This window comes from Sturnira hondurensis, unplaced genomic scaffold, assembly GCF_014824575.4.
Source record: "Sturnira hondurensis isolate 20B ecotype Veracruz unplaced genomic scaffold, ASM1482457v3 Scaffold0000780, whole genome shotgun sequence".
NCBI lineage: Eukaryota > Metazoa > Chordata > Mammalia > Chiroptera > Phyllostomidae > Sturnira > Sturnira hondurensis.
In genome coordinates this window covers 4,706,253-4,725,339 of record NW_028073411.1, presented here as the reverse complement: position 1 = coordinate 4,725,339, position 19,087 = coordinate 4,706,253, and the positions used below count along the sequence as shown (strand labels likewise).

Below are 19,087 nucleotides of genomic sequence, written 5' to 3'. Positions count from 1 at the left end.
CACAGTCTCCAATCAGGGAGAGGACAGAGCTAACTGGGCTGGTGATACCACCTGGCGTCTGTCAGTCCTACCCACTAGAGCTGCTGGTCCGAACTCCAGGTGACTTGAAGGGGTGGTGGACGTGGTGAGGTGGAGAGGGATACCTGGGCAGCTTTCTCTCTCTCTCTGCCTCTCTTTCTGCCCTAACAATTATTTATTGCAAAGCAAAGGGACTCAGCTGGACTTTTATTCTTGGTTCCTACTAGATTTCCTGGAGTAGCCACCTGGAGGTGTATGCAGGAGAATGTTCTTTGGGGCTCACATACAAATTTCAGACAGTGCTGGGGATTCTGGGGTACACATCCATTACTGAAGGCCTCTTTTCCTGTGTGGCTTTGGTTTGCTGTCTGGCTGAGGGTGGAAGAAGCTCAGGTGTAATGAGACTGCCTGGAGCAGTGGCCAAGAGGTGGGGTTCGTCTAAAGCCTTCGGCCTCTGTGCGGCTACCAATTTGTTGGAAAAGTCGTCCGTGCCAATTAGACCCTACTTGGTAGAGGGCTGTCCTGTCTGGGAGGCAGGTAAAGAAGCCATTGCGGGAATAGGTGATCAATGAAAGTGACACATTACTTATGCCTCCAGTTCTTCTTAGACAGTTAGCCCTCAATTGGCTCTCTGAGAAGCAGAGAAAATACATGTACTTGCCTGGCACATGGTCAGAACTAGGCAGTTTATACAAAGCATTAAGTTCTAAGATGCAATGCACCGAGATATTGGGATTAATGAGTTTCTGACTTGCAAGTTTGGAAGATCTGTGTTTCTTCACACTTCTCCACAAGCAATGGTTTAATGGGAAAACAATAATGAAAAGGAACCAAACCCCTTTTCCGCCTTTATCCTGCTCCGATGCAAACTCGTCCAGGAGTGACATTTTCTCCTGCCCGTCTAATGCCATGTTCACAGCTCATACCCCACAGGAGTGCGCGGGGCCCAGGTCGGTGGTGGTCGATGGTTAATTTCTATTCCGACCAGCTGGGTATCCATTCTGTTCGTGCGCGCCTGTGGTAGACACACCCTAAGGTGACACCCTCTCCCAGGAGTCGGTTATGTTCTTTTTTTTAATTTTTCTTTTTGGGGGTGTGTGGTTTGTGGTGGTGGTGTTAGTGGTTAAGTCAGGTTTTTTAGAACCCCATCCCTCTGAGTGGGAGCAGAACCTGTGGCCTGCTTCAGACCAATAGAATTGGATGAACGTGATGGGATGTCATACTCCTGACCCCTGATGACCTTGGAGAAGCCAACAGTCATGTCGCAAGAGAACTTGGGGAGGCCACTGGCAGCTGCGTGTGGGGACCTTCCAGGAGCACAAAGAGGCCCCCTGACCAACAGCCAGTAAGAAAAGGAGGCCCCCGATGAAGGCCCAAATCCCAGGTGTGGAATAAGACACAGGGATGAAAGCACAGCACAGGGCACATAGTCGTTTCTTAATAACTGCGGATGGTGACAGATGGTTACTAGATTTATTGTGATCACTTTGTAGAGGATGTAAATGTTGAATCACTATGTTGTAAACCTGACATTAAAATAATATTGTATGCCAACTACAATTAAAAATAAATTTTTTAAAAATCCACTGCCAAACCCACACACACACAGACACGCGCACGCCATGCCTAGTCCTACAGTCGCAACGGAATGAATTCTACCAAATACCTGAATGAGCTGGGAAGCCAGTCTTTTCCTAGCAGAGGTTCCACATGAGAATGTCGTCCAGCCAACACCTTGACTGCAGCCTGTAAGACCCTGAGCAGGGGCCCGGCTGAGCCGTGCCAGGACCCCTGACCCACCAGAACCACGAGCTCACGAACATGCTTTGTTTTAAGCCCCTAACTTGTGGTCATTGGTTACATAGCAACAAAAACCCAATTCATTGCACGTGCTATACCAGTTGTGAAGCATTCAATGATCCCCCATTTCGTTTGTGGTGTAATTAACTACACACTGCTCTGTGATACAGTGTGGTCTGCAGAGCTTGTGCTGCGACTATGGACTCGGGCAATTATGACTTTGCCTCCTAATGGGACTGTGAGTCCCATGAGGGTGAGAACTCTGTTCTTGTACTTCTTAAAAGTCCCGGAGTGCCTCAACGTGCTTGGCACTCAGTAGGTATGGATTCATGTGTGATTTGAGTTTTTGATCTTCATCTGCCCAACTAAACTAAATGGGTCTCAGATTAAAGATGCAGAGGCCAGCAGCAAACTTGCACTGAATGCCGGGGGGGATGGCAGGTTAGGTCCCAGACACACAGAGAACAAGTCAAAACTCCTGCCCAGCCCGCTGTTCGTGGTTCAGTCCAACCCAGAGGTCTTGCAATCTCATCTCCTTACCATGCAGAATCAGAAGATACCCAAAGACTCCTAGAGGTCTCTGTCAATCCGTCAAATTCTGATTGTGCAGGTCAGGTAAAGGTGCAACCGGAAAGATCTTCGGTGACTTTTTGTGAGTTTTGACTTTTTGAGTAGAAGATGCAGAAGGCCCCTGTGGTGCCTGTTTTCCAGGGAAACAGGGAGTGAGTCATGAGGACACATGGCCACCCTCTGCTCATCCTCAACAACCCAGGTGGTCATCCCTTCAACTCTGACTCAGGGGGGGTGCGTATCCACATTCAAGCAGACCAGAGATCAAAGCCGTCATAGGCAGGAGCTACTCTTTATTCATAGGTTTACAGAATGGATCGAATTAAAAGGCATATTATTTGTTAACTTTATTTACCAAAAAGAGCTAAATACATATTCAGCCTTAGAATGCATTCATTGCAGCTTGCACACTGAAAAATTTGCTTTCATATGCACATGAACTGTTCTTATTTTGCCTAAATTATGCATTTAAAATACATAAAAATGGTACCAAATGGCACATTGGCCTATTTTATCACAGGTCTTATACATTCCTGATAGTCAAAGGGGCTGATGGGGAATGCATACTTTCCGACTAGAAAAAAGGCAGATTCTCATACAAGCAATGGTGTAATGTAAGGATAAGAGTGCCTCAGTTTACATTTCAGTAGCTTTCCAGATACTTCTTACTCTAATTAGTGTTATAATTGGTTTTCTTCGTGAATAATTGGGATGCTATTAATTTGCATGATCATTCCACCGTCTACTTGCCTGGCTGAGGCAAAGGAAATCTTTGTGACTTTTTCTTTTCTCCCAGCTTATTTCCACTTTCCCCAAAGAGTTTCCTCCACCACAGCCATCTGCCCTGCTTTTCTGCCCATTTCCTTTACTTTTCCCCCAGGTCCAGGCTGTCTTACTCACTGTGTCAACAACTAGATCATTACCCTCTAGTCCAGGGTGCCGTTTAACAGAATCTCTGGCCACTGCCTAATTAAAGAACTCTTCTAAAGCACCGAGTGAGGGACCAAGGCTTCTGCAGAAGAATAGGGAAGCCAGCTCGAGACTTTTTCCTTAGGGGGCATGCGAACAGGCCGCCCTCCCACAGGCCTTCCTCTCTCTCTCATTACACCCCGGTGGAGAAATTTCCATCATGAGCGTTCCTGGCAGCCAAACCTCCAGCATCCCACGCTGATTTCGCTCCTAAAAATACACAGCCTCTCACTCCGTGGGGAAGAAAAACGCAACCCTGCCATTTCCAGCGCACTCCCCAAAGGCTGGTGGCGGCCAGAGCAATTCGTCACCGCTCGTGTACTCAAGTTCTCAGCTCCCCACTCACGGAACTGTTCTTATTTATCTTGTGGACATTGTGACAAGAACCAGATGCATCTCAACCCCAGCATCCTCCCCACAGGGACGTGAGGGGAGAGATGACCACGCCAGCTAGAAACCCTCTTTAGAACAGAAAACTATCTGAAACGTCTGGAGCACATTCAAGAGCAGGGGCGTGCCTGTAATGGCATGGTGTTTAGTTGTTGAATGGTCCAGTTGATTGGATGGTGTCTATTCCGCCCTCTTTTTCCTTCGGGCTTTGCACATGTGCGGCACTTTTCGTTTTATCTCAAGGTGCTGCTACGTTCAAAACCACGATTAGAACGTTTCTGCTCAGAGAACACAGCAGAGTCACAGAAAGAAAACACAAGGCTCGCTGCTCAGAGGGAAAGTTCTAGTCTTGCCACTCTCTGCTGGCTAATTTTGAGCAAAAATTGACTTAGAATTTCTGTGTCTATTTCCTTCTCTCTCAGATTGGAATATCTGCCCTCCAATCCACTGAAGAACTCCTTGTGAGCAAGTGAGATGAACACAAATATACGTTGAAAAATATAAAGCTTTGCTGAAGTACAAGTTGATCTTATTATTCACCACCCATGAGCACAGCACCATCCACACGAAAGGCTTATTTTTAGAGTCCTGATAAGAGATCTACTCCTGACCCCATGGCATTTGGGGACAAGTCCTTGCTTGAAGGCTGTGTATCTTGGTCATATGGCCATGTGGAGGGCCTCGGTGTGAGAGTCTAGCCACCAAGACTGTAAAGAGATAACAAACTGAGATGATCGACCAGTGGGTGATGGGAACAGATGGAGAGAGAAGCACGTCCCCTCCTAAAGCTACCTCCATAGGGATGGCCCCCCATGTCCCTTGGCTTTGGATTTTTGTCATCGCTCAGTTTTTTCCTCTCACATTATTACTGGAAGAAATCTTCTTTCAGAAATTGTTTAAAACTTGAGGGACTCTTGGGATGGAGCAGTAAGATTAATGAAGCAAAGCTTCCCTCGCATCGCGCCAAGAACATCTACACTCCTTAAGGAAGTCGGCCAGAACAAATATCTCCTCCCTCAGCACGGGGACTCTGCAGGCTGCAGACTCGGATCCTGTCTAAAAGCTTTCAGACGAGCAGGTAAAAGAAAAGAAATCCTGATTGCAGCTGAGTGGCTTGCCCACCCTCTCACCCTCCGACCCCCACCCCCATCATAAGCTTTAGATTTTTCTTTCCCCCTGCCTCACCGGGACTCGGCAAGTCCCTCCACCCCTCCCCACGCCCAGCCTGACCCCCTGTGCTCCCCGGTTTTCAACATTCTGGGCAATGGTGACCAGGCGGTGAGTGCCCGTGGTCAGCCCCTAATTTCGCCCTCAGAGGTGAAGCTGGGAAGCTGGTGCGCCACTCCATAGAAGCAGCCCTGCGATGATGGCCCAGGTGCCTTCTCTGCAGACGTCTGAATCGGAACATCACTTCGATCTGGCCCCAGCTCCGCCTAAACATCTCCTACCTGACTATTTGCCCAGAGCCTTTTTTCCCACCCAGCCTTGTCTGAGGGCTGCCATGCGCCAGAAAAAAATTAGCTTGCCCGTCTTGACAGCCCGAGGAACAGCAGGGCCAGCCCACTTTCAGCCTCCCCTGTGCGGGGCCCTGGGCATGTGCCATCCGTTCAACCAGGAAGGCACAAGAAGGCAGAAGAAAGAGTCACTTGCACTTTAAAAGATAAAAGCCCACCACGTTTCTCCTGTTTGTTGGGTGCCGAGTAGGAATGTTTCAGGCAACGAAGCCACTGTGTGTGGATGAGTTTGTTCATTAAAATCCCTGGTGTCGTAGGCTGGAAGTCCTCGGCCTGCGGTCCCAGAATGTACCCAAGAGAGCTGCAGTGACATCAATGCATGGCTCTCTACATGCTATTTATTGCCTTGATCTGCATTGCTTAAAGTCTGGATACAACAAACGCATTCATATCTGCGTCAAAATGTCTACCTATTCGTGACTTGGCCAACAAAAAGTCACTAAAAGAAATAACAGTACAGTACAATGATTATGCTGTGCTCGTGGCTGGAAGTTGTGGGTTCCTCTTTGAGAGCCACTCCTGAAAAGCATTCACTTGATATTCTCTGAAGAGACCCAGCTAACCAGGCAGAACATCCCCCGGACCCTTCCACAAAACCAGACTCCCCTCCCCCACTGCCCCGCGATGAGCCCCCTGATGGTCTACACCAGAGAGGCCCATTGGAAACAGGCCACCTGGGCCCCTGGGTGCAGACCCACTCTGTGGGATTCAGCTCCACAGCTGGTCCCTACTGATCAGCTGGTCCCGCACCCCCATCCTGTATGGGATGCGTCCCCAGGCAGCACATGGCCCCCACTGAGCTAAGGACAGAGAGAGGAAGGAGTGTGCCATCCAGAGCACCCCACCTTCTACAGTTTGGTGCTGTAGCACCTTTGGGGGGCTGTGCTGGCAACAGCAACATCAGCACATCAACCAAGCAGACTGCTCCATGAGTAGGAAGGTACGCAGGTGGGCAGGTAGGTTGGTTGCTATTTAATTACTTGGAATATTAAGCTGCCCAGAGAGCAGAGACATGCATAAGTCAGAGGGCCATCACTAGGTTTCAAAGTACGTCGAGATGTGTGTCAAGCCCTCCTTGACTCCACAAAATCTTACTTCAAAAATTCTCCCCAGACGGCAACACCTGCTCTATCGCTCTACAGGATGGAATAAAAAGCACCATTCAGTCTCTGGGCTGTCTGCTGGCTACCCGCACCCTCAAAGGATGGGGTCAGAGAAACAGGTGAGTCGAGGAGAGCATCAAACAGGCCCTGTTGCTCCAGCCACCATGGGGGGCAGCTCTGAACCACAGGAAGAGGAGAAACTCCTTTGTCTCGCTCCTGGGCCCACAGCCTGTGCTGGGCCTAGACATGTATCAGCAGAATATTTTCTTCGTGGCAGAGGAGGCAATTTGTTAAACACTATTTGTTGACACACCCATGACAAGCATCCACATGAGCCAATGAAATAAATAGGGTTCAGCTAATAAGGGTGGGGGGGTGGGTTTGGGAAATTGGGATGGCTCAAAATAGCATTGCTGAGTGTTATCAGATTTTTAGACTTATCATCAGCAAATCTTTTCAGCTGACTTTGGCTTTAAGAGTTCTTACCAGAAAGATTGCTAAGACCAGATGAGAAAGGCCCATGGTTTGTTTGGTCTTTTTAAAAACTTGTTCATTTTAAGAGCTGTCACATCTTATCCAATTTTCTCGCTTAAAAACAAAACAAAACAAAAAGCACATTCCTTTCCTAGATGGTAAGAGTTAATACTGTACTCTTTTCTCAAGAATTGCGCACTTTAAGATGTCTTTTTAAATGGGAGAATGGGCATGTCATGCAGTCAGCCAATAAATGCAACCCCTGATTAAAATGTGAGTTTTAAAAGTTCAAAAACTTCTAACTATTTTCCCAATGCATGTTTAATGTCAGACCTCTGAACCTGGCTGCTTTTTAAAGTTTTGTCCTCGTCCTGTCTTGGGACAGCTAGTACCACGCGTCTCTCAAGTTCACCCAGCGCCCTTCACAAGCTTAAGTCAACCACGATGTGCTCGAAAATCTTTGTTTTCCCTTTGAAACTGGATGCAAAGAAGAAATCTCTCCTGTCGGTAGAGACTGCTGTGAAGCAGCGAGGGGCCTGCACATAAATCTCCTTAAATTTCTTGAATAGCTGCTTCTCTTTATCCCACTGATAGATCTGAGAGAACGTGTAGTCACTGCCCAGGGCCAGGTAGTGGTTCTCCTTAAAAGAAAAGGGCTGCAGGGTCATGGCCCCCCGGGAGGGGAGAGCCTGGATCTCCACAAACTGCTTACTGTTCCACCTCATGACCCTGGAGTCCCCGATGAAGCGGGTGAGGGAGAGGTAGAGGGCGCTCTGCATGCGGAAGCTCTTCACAGCCAGCACGTCCTCCATGTTGGGGATGTCACTGTGGGGGACAAACTTCTTCGAGCTTTTATTCCACTGCAGGATGATGGGGACCTGGGAGCGGCTGGACAGGATCAGGTGCGACTTCCCGTCGATGTCCACGAACTCCGCGTCCGTGTCCCTGAACCACTCGTGCAGGGACTGGTACGAGTAGAACCCTTTGCTGTTCCATTTGTAAACCGTCGACAGGCCGGCTTTCGAGCTGTCGGCGATGACGAAGAACGTCTCGTCGTCGATCTGAAACAGCTCGATGTCGTTGGGCTTGGAGATGCGAGAGACTTCGATGTCTTGGAATTTGACAAACTTGGTCCAGCTCTCGTCATATTTATAAATGTGAGAGCCGCCAAAGAGCTGGGCCACCACCACAAAGACCTGGTCGTCGATGAGGATAGCCTTACAGCCCACAATGGACTGACCTGTGCTCCAAAGGAAAAGAGAGGGGTTAGGGCAGCCATGGTTACAGGTGCTCCTCCACGGTGACCCTGGGACCCGGGGGGATTGCTGGTGAGAAATGCGTGATGGGGCAGCCCCTATGGAAACCGTAGGAAAATTAAACCATTGGACAAATGAACAAAGAATTATACCATAGGATCCAGAAATTCTACCTCTGGATCCTTGGCCAAAAGAATTCAAAGCAGGGTCTTGTAGAGAGATGTGCACACCCGTGTCCACAGAAGCATTATTCACAATAGCCAAGAAGCAGAAGCAACCCAGGTGTCCACTGAGGGATGAACGCACTAACAAAGGTGGGTTATCCCTACCATGGAACACTATTCAGCCTTTAGAAGGAAGGAAACTCTGATACGTGCTGCAGTGTGGATGGATGGTGAGGACTGTGGCCAAGTGAAACAGGCCAGTTCATAAATGCACAAACGCCGCGTGGTTTCACTCGGATGAGGGACCGAGAGCAGTCAGACCCGCAGAGACAGGGAGTAGAGGGGGGCTGCCTGCTCGGGAGGAGGGGACAGTGGGGAGCTGCGCTCCAATGGCTGTCGATTTTCAGTGTTTCCAGACGAAAGGGTTCTGGAGTGCAGCAGCACGGTAACACGCACGTACTTAACACAGCCAAACAGTACACTTCAAATTGTTAAGGTGGTCAGCGTTATGCTGCGTCTGTTTTCCCATAATCAAAGAGTTTTAAACCCTCTTTAGTACATGGTGGCTCCACAGAAATAGGGAAAGGCTGGCTGCCTGGGTCGGAGTGTCTTTAGAGGCAGGCGTTCAGTTCAGGAAATTCACTGACACACCAAAGGGATTGTATTCACACTGTTCAAAAAAGTACTTCCCAACTCCACAGGGCAGAACGAGGCCATTGAATGGGCTTCCTTTCTGGGCTGGTCGGGGTGGGGGTGGGGAGCCGGTGTTAAAGGGAGTCCTGAGGCCTCACGGGCAGCAGGAAAAATTGCTAATCAGGGCTCCTGAAGACATTTGGCCTCTGCTGATTTCCAGAGAGAAAGGAAACCGAGGCGGCTTGGTGTTAAACCCTATGACTCCAGACCAGTGGCCCAAGGTTCCAAACGAAGCCCTGCGCCTGAAAAGCTCTGTGACCCTGAACCAGTCATCTGGACTCTGTGTATTCAGGCTCCTCATCTATGAAATGAGAGTAAGGATGCGGCCAGCCCTGACCTTACAGGGCTGCCGTAGAGACGCAGTGAGACGTGTTCTGGTTCTGGTGTTAGTCCAGAGCACCCGCACACAGGAAGGAGTCGATAGCTAGTAGTTATCATTATGGAGTCACTGAGGCAAAGGTCTCAGTGATCAAAGACTTAGCTCCTTGAGGGACTGCCCACCACACAAACACCCGTAGGATGAGCGATGACCGGGTGATCGGCTAAGGTACCGCAAAGCCAGACCTTTGCAGCAAAAAGGGAGTAACTCCTGTGAAGTCTGGGCCACCTCCTACCACCCTCTCCCACTCTGCTTCCAGACCCCAGACAGCCCCCACATCCTCCCATTCCAGCCAGCAAGCAATAGCACCCCCCATGTTTCAAAAGTGTTGACCCTCCACCTATGTCATTTTATTAAAAGTTCTTTCCTCTAGTTTTCTAGGCAATTTGGACCAAAGTGAATTTGATGTGTAAATTACAAGGGAAGCCACGCAGTTCCTGTCCTCGGCAATAACTTTGGGGGCAGGCAGTAGGTGGCTTTTACAGTGATATGAACTTTTCTCTTTCCCTACGTTGGCCTTCTTGCAAGAACCTGGTCTCTTTCCTCTGCTTCTTGCATTTTTTTCTGAGTATCGAAGTTTTAAATGTTCACCAAAGCAAGTTTTAAAAATGATAATAATAGGTAACCTTTATAAGGTGTGTTCTGTGACCAAGCACTGCACTAGGCACTTTACATGTATCTTTACTCATTTAGTCCTACACCAACCAGATGAGGCAAGTACTACTGTTATCCCCATTTTAGAGAGGGTGAAACTGAGGCACAGGGCTTCCACAAGGCCATACAGCTAGAATGTGATTGAGATAGGAAATCTATCACTAACTAGTCTGGCTCCAGTCTATACTCTGTCAACAACACACCGAAAGGCACAAAGAAAAAATCAAAATCATCGGTTTTGCAAATGCTGAAGTAATACTTAATATCTTGATGTATTTTCTTTAGTCCTCAATCTATGCTCATATTCAAATGCACTTTTTAAGAATAAATGTGAGCTTATGAGATATATACACAGGTGTCTTATAACCTACGTGCTTCTCACCTGACCGGTACGTTGTGGCTGTTTCCCCATGTTATTGCATCTTCTATAACTAGATTTTTGACCACTACCCAGAACTCTGCCGCATGAATGCACCATAGTTTAGCTAGTCCCCTATTGTTGGGCATGGCAGTTATTTCCAGCTTTTCATTATTGTGAGTAACATGCTTCCTTGTAGAGAAATCTTTTTTGGAAAACCATCTGGCAGTGTTCTTCAACGTTTGCTGAGTCAAACATTGTGCACATTTTTAAAGGCTTCTGGCCTCAAACTACCAAGCTGCTCTTCGAAAGCTGCACCGACTCCCCCCGCCCCTCCGCCGCCTCTAATTGAGAGTGTGTGCTCCTGGTCTCCTTCCTGACCTGCCTGGCCGTGGAGGTCCCTGCTGCCCAGAAGCAACCTCCTGGCCTGCCAGCCTCAGCGGAGGGGCCTGTGAGGCAGAAAGAGCTCATTTTTTAGGAATGCTCCACAATACCTCTGTGCATGGAGGTGCCAGTATGAGTGGAGATCACAGTGTGTGCATGCGTGCGTGTGTGTGTGTGTTTGTTCTAACATAGGAAAGAGAGACTAGAGACAGTACCATACCTTGTATATAGAAATCAAAAGCCAAACAAAACAAGTCAAAACTAGAAGAGCTGGGAAGAGATGTGGAAAGAAAAAGATGTGAGGAGTAAACCCTTGGGGTGAACATGACTATGGGTTTCCCCCGCCCCCCCCAGAAGACGATGCCCAGCTGGAGCTGGCCCTTTTGCCCCGTGCTCACTGGGGTCACAAGGGAGGAAGCAGGTGCCCCTTCCACCCTCGGAACTCCAGTCTTGCCAGGCCAGACTGAGAAAATCCCGCCCAGCCCCTGCCTGACTCTGGGATCACCCCGTGACCAAACAAGATGACAAACGAGACGTGCATGCCCCGTGAAGGGAAGCAGTCCACATTCGCCCTGGTCTTCTTCAGGGCAAGTGGTTGCATGGCTGTTTCCTTGCTTGTCCATCTGCCTGGCGCATGCAGGCTACAAGGCTTCCTCCAGGCCAGGCTCAGGTCCAGCTGGCCACGCTCCTTCCTGCACCCAGGGGTCCACCTACTTCTGCAGACGCCCCTTCCCCTGCCTCCCTCAGGCCCTTCCCTGCTGGTTCCTGCCAGTCCCCGTGCTAATGAACATTGTAGAGAGGTTTTAATTGAAGAGTTAGGGTCTGTTGGGGAAGGAGGCCTGCTCCTGTCTCTTTCTCCCTATAAAGTGGAGATAATAGTATGCATGTTAAGAGGTTATGTGGTTTACAATAGACAAGGCTTATAAATCGCTGCGTACATAAATGTCAGTTGTCTTCCTCCGAGTGGAAATTGTGTGGCAATGAATGTGATCTGCGTTTAACAGAAGTTTGCGTACTGAGGGAGGAGAGAAGGCAGGTATTTTATCCCACTCAGGTCATCAAGGAGTGCTTCCTGTAGGAGGCTGCATTTGAGCCTGGAGACCCGGGTGAAGGGAGAAATATAAGCAAGTGGGATGGCTGGATTGTAAGATGCGATTCAAAATCAGTAAGTGACCTAAAATAGGCCATACATATCAGGCAGGCGTGTTGGGACCCTGCGGCATGGATCTGCGTGCTTCCATGAAGGAGAGTACATGATCCGCAGCTGGCAGCTTCCCCTAGTGGTGGTGGCAAGGAATGGAAATCAAATGCCTATCTTTTACTCCCCACTGATGACCCGACATTCACTGAGAATTTACTATGTACTGGGCTCTGTGCTAAGTGTTATACCCATCACCCCCATTCAATTCCCATGGGCCTAATAATGCTACCATGGCCCCATTCTACAGACAAAATGGGGATTCATGAAATTCCCATTTCACAGATGAAAGGGACGCACGGAAGCTAAGGAGCTTGGACAAGGTCACCAGCTACAAAGATCTGCGGCCACTTTTACCAAACACCAGTGTGGTGTCCACGCTTTACCACTGTTGGAGCTCATTCCTCGAGCTTGGCTGTGAAGAGAATCCCAGTGAGCTTCGTGACTGGCTGCCACCCCCCAGACTCAGACTTGGAGACTGAGGGGTCCAGGAATCCCTAAAAACTAGCAAGTTTCAGCCTTGGCTCTGGCCATGGCCACACCCACTCTGACCTCACTGACCACTTCCTATCCCCCACCTACGTGGCCTCCACTGGGTCCAGGCCATTGGTGCCCACCTGAAATTCTTGCAACAGCCTTTCAGCATTCACTCTCTTCCCACCTCTGTCCTCCTCCCACAGGCCACTCTCCGCCCAGCTGGACCCAACACACCACTCTGCTGGGCACCGGCCCCTTCCTGGGCGGCCCTCGAGTCTCTGCACACAGCCCTCCAAGGCTCTGTGGAGCCCTTGGAGGAAACGCCCAAGCCCTTTGTAAGGCCCGCAAGGCCCCGCGATAGACCCTTCTTACCCCTCTGACTTCGTCTTCGCAACTCTCCCCTGGATCATTCCGTTCACGCCAAACTGGCCTCCTGAATTGCCCAAACGAGAGACCCTCCCGCCTCTGGACCACCGTATTGCTGTTCCCTCTGTCTGGAAAGCTCCTCCCCAAGTTCTCCATGTGGATCAAGCCCTCATGCCCCACAGATCAAACTCAGATAACACCTGCTCAATGAGGCCTTTGCCAGACACCATCTAAAATTTCAACCTCCCATACCCAGCCCACCTTCATTTCGCTTCTTAGCACGCTGCTATCTAGGTGTTATATGTATTACAATTATTTGTCCTTTTTCTTCTCTTTCTCTCTCTCCTGTTAGAATGGAAACTCCTTGAAGGCAGAGGTTTTCATCTGGCTTGTTTGTTGCTATGGCCCCAGCACCAAGGCTGTGTCTGGCTCAGGGTAAGTGAATGGAATCTGCTCCAGGAATCTCTGTGAATGAATGAATGAATGAATGAATGACTTGAATTCAGGCATGCCATGAGCTGCAGGGGAGGGCAGTGCCAGCCCTTCCTATCCAAGTCAGCCTTGGAGAGGGAAGGAGTGCCATGCACCAGTGACAAACCCTGGGCTCTGCAGGGTTATCTGCAGAAGTCACAGTGGAGTGACTCATCCGTAATGACGTGGAGAGGAAGCCAGCATGAAGAACTACCTGCCCTGTGCCTGGCACTCGTCAGTCCTCACAGCCTCCACGTAGGGGGTATCAGCCCATTTCGAAGATGAGGAAACTGAGCCTAGGAGGCCACTGGGACTTCCAAGCACACGGCAGAGTCAGGAGTAGAACCCACATTTGTCACTTTTCAAAACCCAAGCCCTTCAGAGTCTGGATGCCAGCTTCCCCTTGAATGGGGGGCTTTTGTCCTCTACCTAAGGGCGGGCAACTCACAGTATTACCCCCAGTGGCTGCTGTGAGTTTCCAATGAGACAAAGCAGTGCCTGGCTCTCTGCAGGCTCACAACCACCGCTGGCAATGAGCGTGGACACTGGGAACTCCCTGCACAAGAGCAAAGCATCACTCTGCTCCCACCTCGTATCATGGCAGAAGGCAGGGGGGCCAGCTCTCTCACCCCTCACCTACCTTCCAAGTCAGGGAAAAAAGCACATGGGTAGAGACTCCCTCTCTTGCCTCCCTTTTTCCTTTAATGTGGACTCAGTTTAGAGTCCGAAGGCCTCAGCTTCCCTCGACAGGTTCACCTGCACTGCTCTGTGCTGAATCTGCACTTGGCCAAGCGGGCTGCTCTCAGGAATGTGAGCTCAGCACCAGGTGGCCAGACGGCTCGGCAGCAACACGGCTCATCTAAAAGGGCCTCTTGCTGGCATCTGTGTGCGCGCCCCACAGGCCTCTCAGGGCTGCGAGATGAGGCTCCTTACGACACTTTTCCTGCCTCTCTGCATCCTGCACCTGCTGCGAAGCCACTCGGCGCCGGAGAGATTCCTGGGAGCCTCCCCATCCGGAAATTCTACCTAGATACGCTTCTCGCTGCAACAGCAAAACGCTGCTCTACCTCCAAATCGGGAACCGCTAAAGGAATTCTCTCAGGGGGTAACAGTTGGGCCACTGTGATGCTGTTTATAAAGTTAGCAGCATTATCAGATTGCACTTGATCAATGAGAAGTCTTTGAAATATTATTTTGACTTTATCCACTTACTTAAAAAGCGAGACCATCCATTTTTAGCAGGGCTAAGACCCTGGGATGCCCTCCTGGTGCTGAAAGAAGCACTCACTCTTGTCCCGAAGGCCTGGATCTAATAGCCATGCGTTCCTATTTTGTTTGCACTTATTAAAAGGAAACAGTGATCACCAGGACCTGGCAAGGAGGCAGGAAGAACAGCTAGAGGGTGTACATGTGTTTGCAGTGTACATGTGTGTGTGTTGGTGCATGCCTCTGTGTGCATGTACACACACGTGTCCGTGTGCAAGCACATGTGTGTTGCATGTATGAAATGTGTGTGTGTTGCATGCTAGTTAACAATCGGCTTTTAAAACATCAACGGAGTCATACAGATGCTACAGAGCTGGTGCCGTCTGAGGCAGCCATGACCACTCAAGATCAAGGGGTTCTCGGGGTCACTTCTCACCTCTCCAGGAAAATGCCCCCCACCACAGGCAACCTCTCACCCTCTCCCTTTCAAAAGCATCACCAGCAATAAACAGGATACCACACGAGACTTCTGGTTGCTCCAACAATGGGCCACATCGTGGAAAAAACAGAGAGACCGGGTTAGGCTGGAACAAGTCCCCCAGATCTAACCAAGTGAGAGAGCAAGCAGTCTCTCAGCAGAGAACGTTCCTTCTCTCGCTGAAATGAGGCCCGCACGTCCGATCGAAGGCACAACACACCTGTAATGTTGTCGTAGCTCCGGAAGTTCATTTCGATGTGGTCCCACTCGAGCACCATGCAGTTCTCCATGCTGGGCTGGGCAATGGCCACGTACACGTCGTTCTTGGAGTTAAACGTATCCACTGAGACCGACTGGTAGGGCAAAGTCTGATGAACAACAAAATCTGGGGAAGGGTGTTGGGGCAGAAAGCCTACGTGAGAGCTCTTGTGGGAAGGACCTACCACCCCTTTTTTCCTTTCTCTCATCAGTTCCCCAAAAAAGGGGAAGGGGAGGATAGGAGAGAAGCAACGCAAACATCACCAGGTGCTTGGCTTTGGGGAAAGGTGTGGTGTGCACAGGATTATCAGACTGAAGGCACAGCTTCTGATATAACTTCTTTGAGATAAACAGATGGCGGGTTTGGCTAAAAGATCTCAGTGTTTTCAACAAATTGGGTGAGACCTGGCTTTCAAAAAGGCAAGACAGGGATGCCACAAAGCAGCATTTCATGAACATTCCTCCATGAACAAGGGGGTAGGGGGGCAACTTCATTTGGGGGGACGCTGTATTTCCAGTCCTCTCAGAAGAAACCTCGGCAATAAAGAGTCCTGTTTGTGGTGGTTGTCGTGGTGGGCCTCCAGCTTACCTGACAACAGGGTCCTTTTAGCCCATTAGCACGCTCCCCTGCTCTGCAATACCCCGGCTCAAAACTGTCGTGGTGGGCTCACAACGAAAAGCTGACCCCAAATGGCACACTGCATATGAGGAAGCCAAACCAAACCCTCCAATATGGTCTCAGAGGTTTATAAAGCCCCTTGTGCAGGGAAATTGAGCATGTTGGCTGGTTCCTGGACCCAGTGCAGTGTGAGTGGCAGCTATGCCTGCGGTGTGGAGAGCTATTGGAGCTTCAGACATGTGCTTGACTCTTACATTTAGCAGTAAAGTAACAGCCCTTGTCCACATCACTCCCCTGACTCACTGTATTAAACCTTGGGAGGGAACGTCCAATTTCACCAAGGAGAAGGGCGCAGAAGCACTCAGGGGCACAGACAGTTAGTGTGGGGGGAGGAAGCCAGAGAACCAATGTAGAAAAGGAAGAAAAGAACACTCATAAAGTATAAGAGAAGTTATTTCTGTGGCCAGAGAGCTTCCCATGTGCACTGCTTTGTGGCAGGTTAAATGCACCCAGGACACAACGATGGGGCCCAATTGGCTAAGGAAAGTCGCTCCTACAAAAAAGTCCTGGCTTTGCCCATCTATTCCCATACCGTCCTTAACAGTGCCCCCTCTAGTCCTATCTCCTCTGCAAAGCCTCCCCTGACCCCTCCAATCCTCAGGACTCTTCCTAATTCACTGGACACATAAGCAGGCCCTGTTGTTTGCACCTTATTATTCACGATGATTGAATCCTCAACGTGGTGACATCGGGGTCAGATTTGGAGAAGTGGAAGAGACCTAGAGCCTCGAGGAATTTTACAGAGCCAGGAGCCCAGAGAGGGTGTGTGTCTGCCCTTGGGCACACAGCATGGTGCATCTCCTGAACAACTTTAAGGGCTTTAAGGTCAGACCTGGGTCCTACACTTCTCAGAGGCTGCACGGCATGACCCCATGGCAGCTACTCAAGAAATAACTCTGACATGGAAGCCTCTTAAAGCTGTTACACAAGACAGGCAATAAAGGGACAGGCCACCCCCAAGTGAGTAAAGAGGGACAGCGCTGAAGGAGTGGAGGCGGGAACAGAGGTGAGAGAAGCACTGAGCAAGGTGCTGGCGTAGGAAGCATGGTGTCGGGAAGAGCAGGTGCCAGTCGGGGCAGCGATGAGGGGCACGACTGAGGGAGTGAGGGCAACATGAGGCACTGGAAAGGGCGCTGCACCTGGAGTCAGACCACCTGAAACCACTCCCTGCACAGGAGAGACACTGCATGGGTGCTTCCCCTGACAAAGCCTCAGTTTACTGATCCACACTATGGGTGCACTGGTGTTTACCTCCCAGGCTTAATGGCAGAGGGACACATGGGCCAGTGTTGGTGGAAAACCTACCTCGGGGCTTAACACATTGTAGCTGCTTAATAAATATGGAATTAAGGTCCAAGAAAGGACAGTCTACCTCCCCTGTCCCGGCCACCACTGGGCTGTCACTTGGGAGAGTGTCCATTTTAATGGCATTGAAGACAAGATGTCAGAGCTGTGCCTGCTGAGTGACCTAGAGGAAGTTACTGAACCTCTGCCTCAGTTTCCTCGTTGGGTATTATGATCCACACTCACTTAGACCTGCACAAAGTTAGTGCCTGATGCCCGTTAACTTTCACAGGTGGCCCTCCCCGTGTACAGTAGGTGCTTTATCAGTGCTGCTGGCTCATTCCGAAGACTGTGGGGGATTCAGGCAAGGACAAGGCTGAGTGGACGGTGCTCACAGGGGTAGTGAGAAGATGGAGAGGCAAAGCAGAATCTGTCCCCACACACTGACAGCAAGAGGTGGCCAAGGGGGAATGGGGACAGGTGGCGTTGTGGATGGGGCTCCATCTGTGGTCACTGCTTGGTAGTGTTATGTATGTAACTATACAAGTACATATAGTTTTATGGTCATAGTTCCAATGATAACCTTAGGCCACCTGCATGAAAATATGGAAGAGTCGTGATGGCCCCAACCCTCTACCAACATCCCCAAAATACCACCATCCAGCAGTCAAAGAGCAAAGCAGAGAACATCAGCCTTGGCTCTTGCTTTCTGGCACAGGCAGAACCAGTGCAGAAGCCGGGGAGCAGTGGCCTCCAACACAAGGCTCCGTGCCCATGGGTCACTATATGAGAAGTGGTAGCAGGCCCCATCTGCATCCTCTTCTGGAGTTAGAAAAGGCCCCGGAGAACACCGGTGCATTCTTTCAGTGCCAACGGAGCTGGCTACAAAGGCCTCCTGGCATCCAGTGGCACCCCTCAGGTCCAAGTCTGTAGGATCTTCTAAACACCGTGCAATTCCTGCAACACTTGTGCTAGTCTGTCTCCCGGCTATACACTGAAGTCTCAGAAACATGAGCATCATCTTAAACATGGAGGTCCTTAAAAGTGATGACCACAAAGTCAGTTTTTAGTGAACGAAGCCCAGAATGAGAAAGAGCTGCCAGAGTGGACAGCGTCTTACAAATCCAGCCTTCAGTGGTCTGATGATCATTTGTTTTTAGTTTCATCATATTTTCTATAAATTGAGTATCCGGCACAAAAGAAACTGTTGGCCATTTGACTCATAAATCCAATTCTAGGGAGATTCCTTTTCCCTTCCTCCCTCCCACCCTGCCCCCCCCCCCAACTAAAAAAGGAAGAAGAAGAAAAGAAAAAGAGGAAGAAACCGGGTGGAAGAAAATGATGGATGTGGATGTGCCTGTGTGCGGCAGGGAGGGGGTTGGAATTTAAAGATCTTCTTCCATCCTCATCTTAATTTATCTTTCACAAACGGCAAACGCACATCCATGTGGAAAGCACTCAGAGAATGCACATATTGATATGACATCAATTTACCAGTGTTTAAGTATTATTGGTATTCTCTGCAAAAGCCTGCCACTTCCCATTGCGCTGGATTAGTTCATGATGTCAGTGGGACGCTTTCAGTTCAGGCGCGGCTCCCACTGGAATCAACAGATTTTTACACAGCTATTTATAGCACTTGCAGAAAATAAATTATACATGATGCCTACCCTGTTGGGAGAGAAACTGCACATTAATGCATTATTTCTCTTTGCATTTTCATCAGCCCTGAAATAGGGAAGCTAACAGGACCATTAGGATGCAAAATTCACTCCCTCTAAGGAATTTAGTGAATTATCCACCTAATGTGGGGAATCATGGGCAGGTAACAGGGATTTCTGAGGTGGTTAAAAATAGACTTGAGGTGGAGGGTGCTGGCAGGACGGTGATTAAACTGGAGAGCTGAAACGGTCCAGGGCTGGCTTCGTGGTGTTAATTACACCC

At 49.6% G+C, this 19,087-nt stretch overlaps 1 protein-coding gene across 1 annotated transcript in view; it reads right to left on the bottom strand.

Annotated features, from left to right (window-relative positions):
* Positions 1 to 4,928: 4,928 nt before the first annotated feature.
* LGI2 (leucine rich repeat LGI family member 2) overlaps positions 4,929 to 19,087 on the bottom strand; it is a 28,767-nt gene continuing 14,608 nt past the window's right edge. Inside the window, exons 7-8 of the mRNA XM_037044878.1 lie at positions 15,143 to 15,307; positions 4,929 to 8,078 (exon numbers count right to left, since the gene is read on the bottom strand). Of these exons, the coding sequence (XP_036900773.1) occupies positions 7,261 to 8,078; positions 15,143 to 15,307 (983 nt within the window). The 3' untranslated portion in view covers positions 4,929 to 7,260. The remainder of the gene's footprint in view (positions 8,079 to 15,142; positions 15,308 to 19,087) is intronic.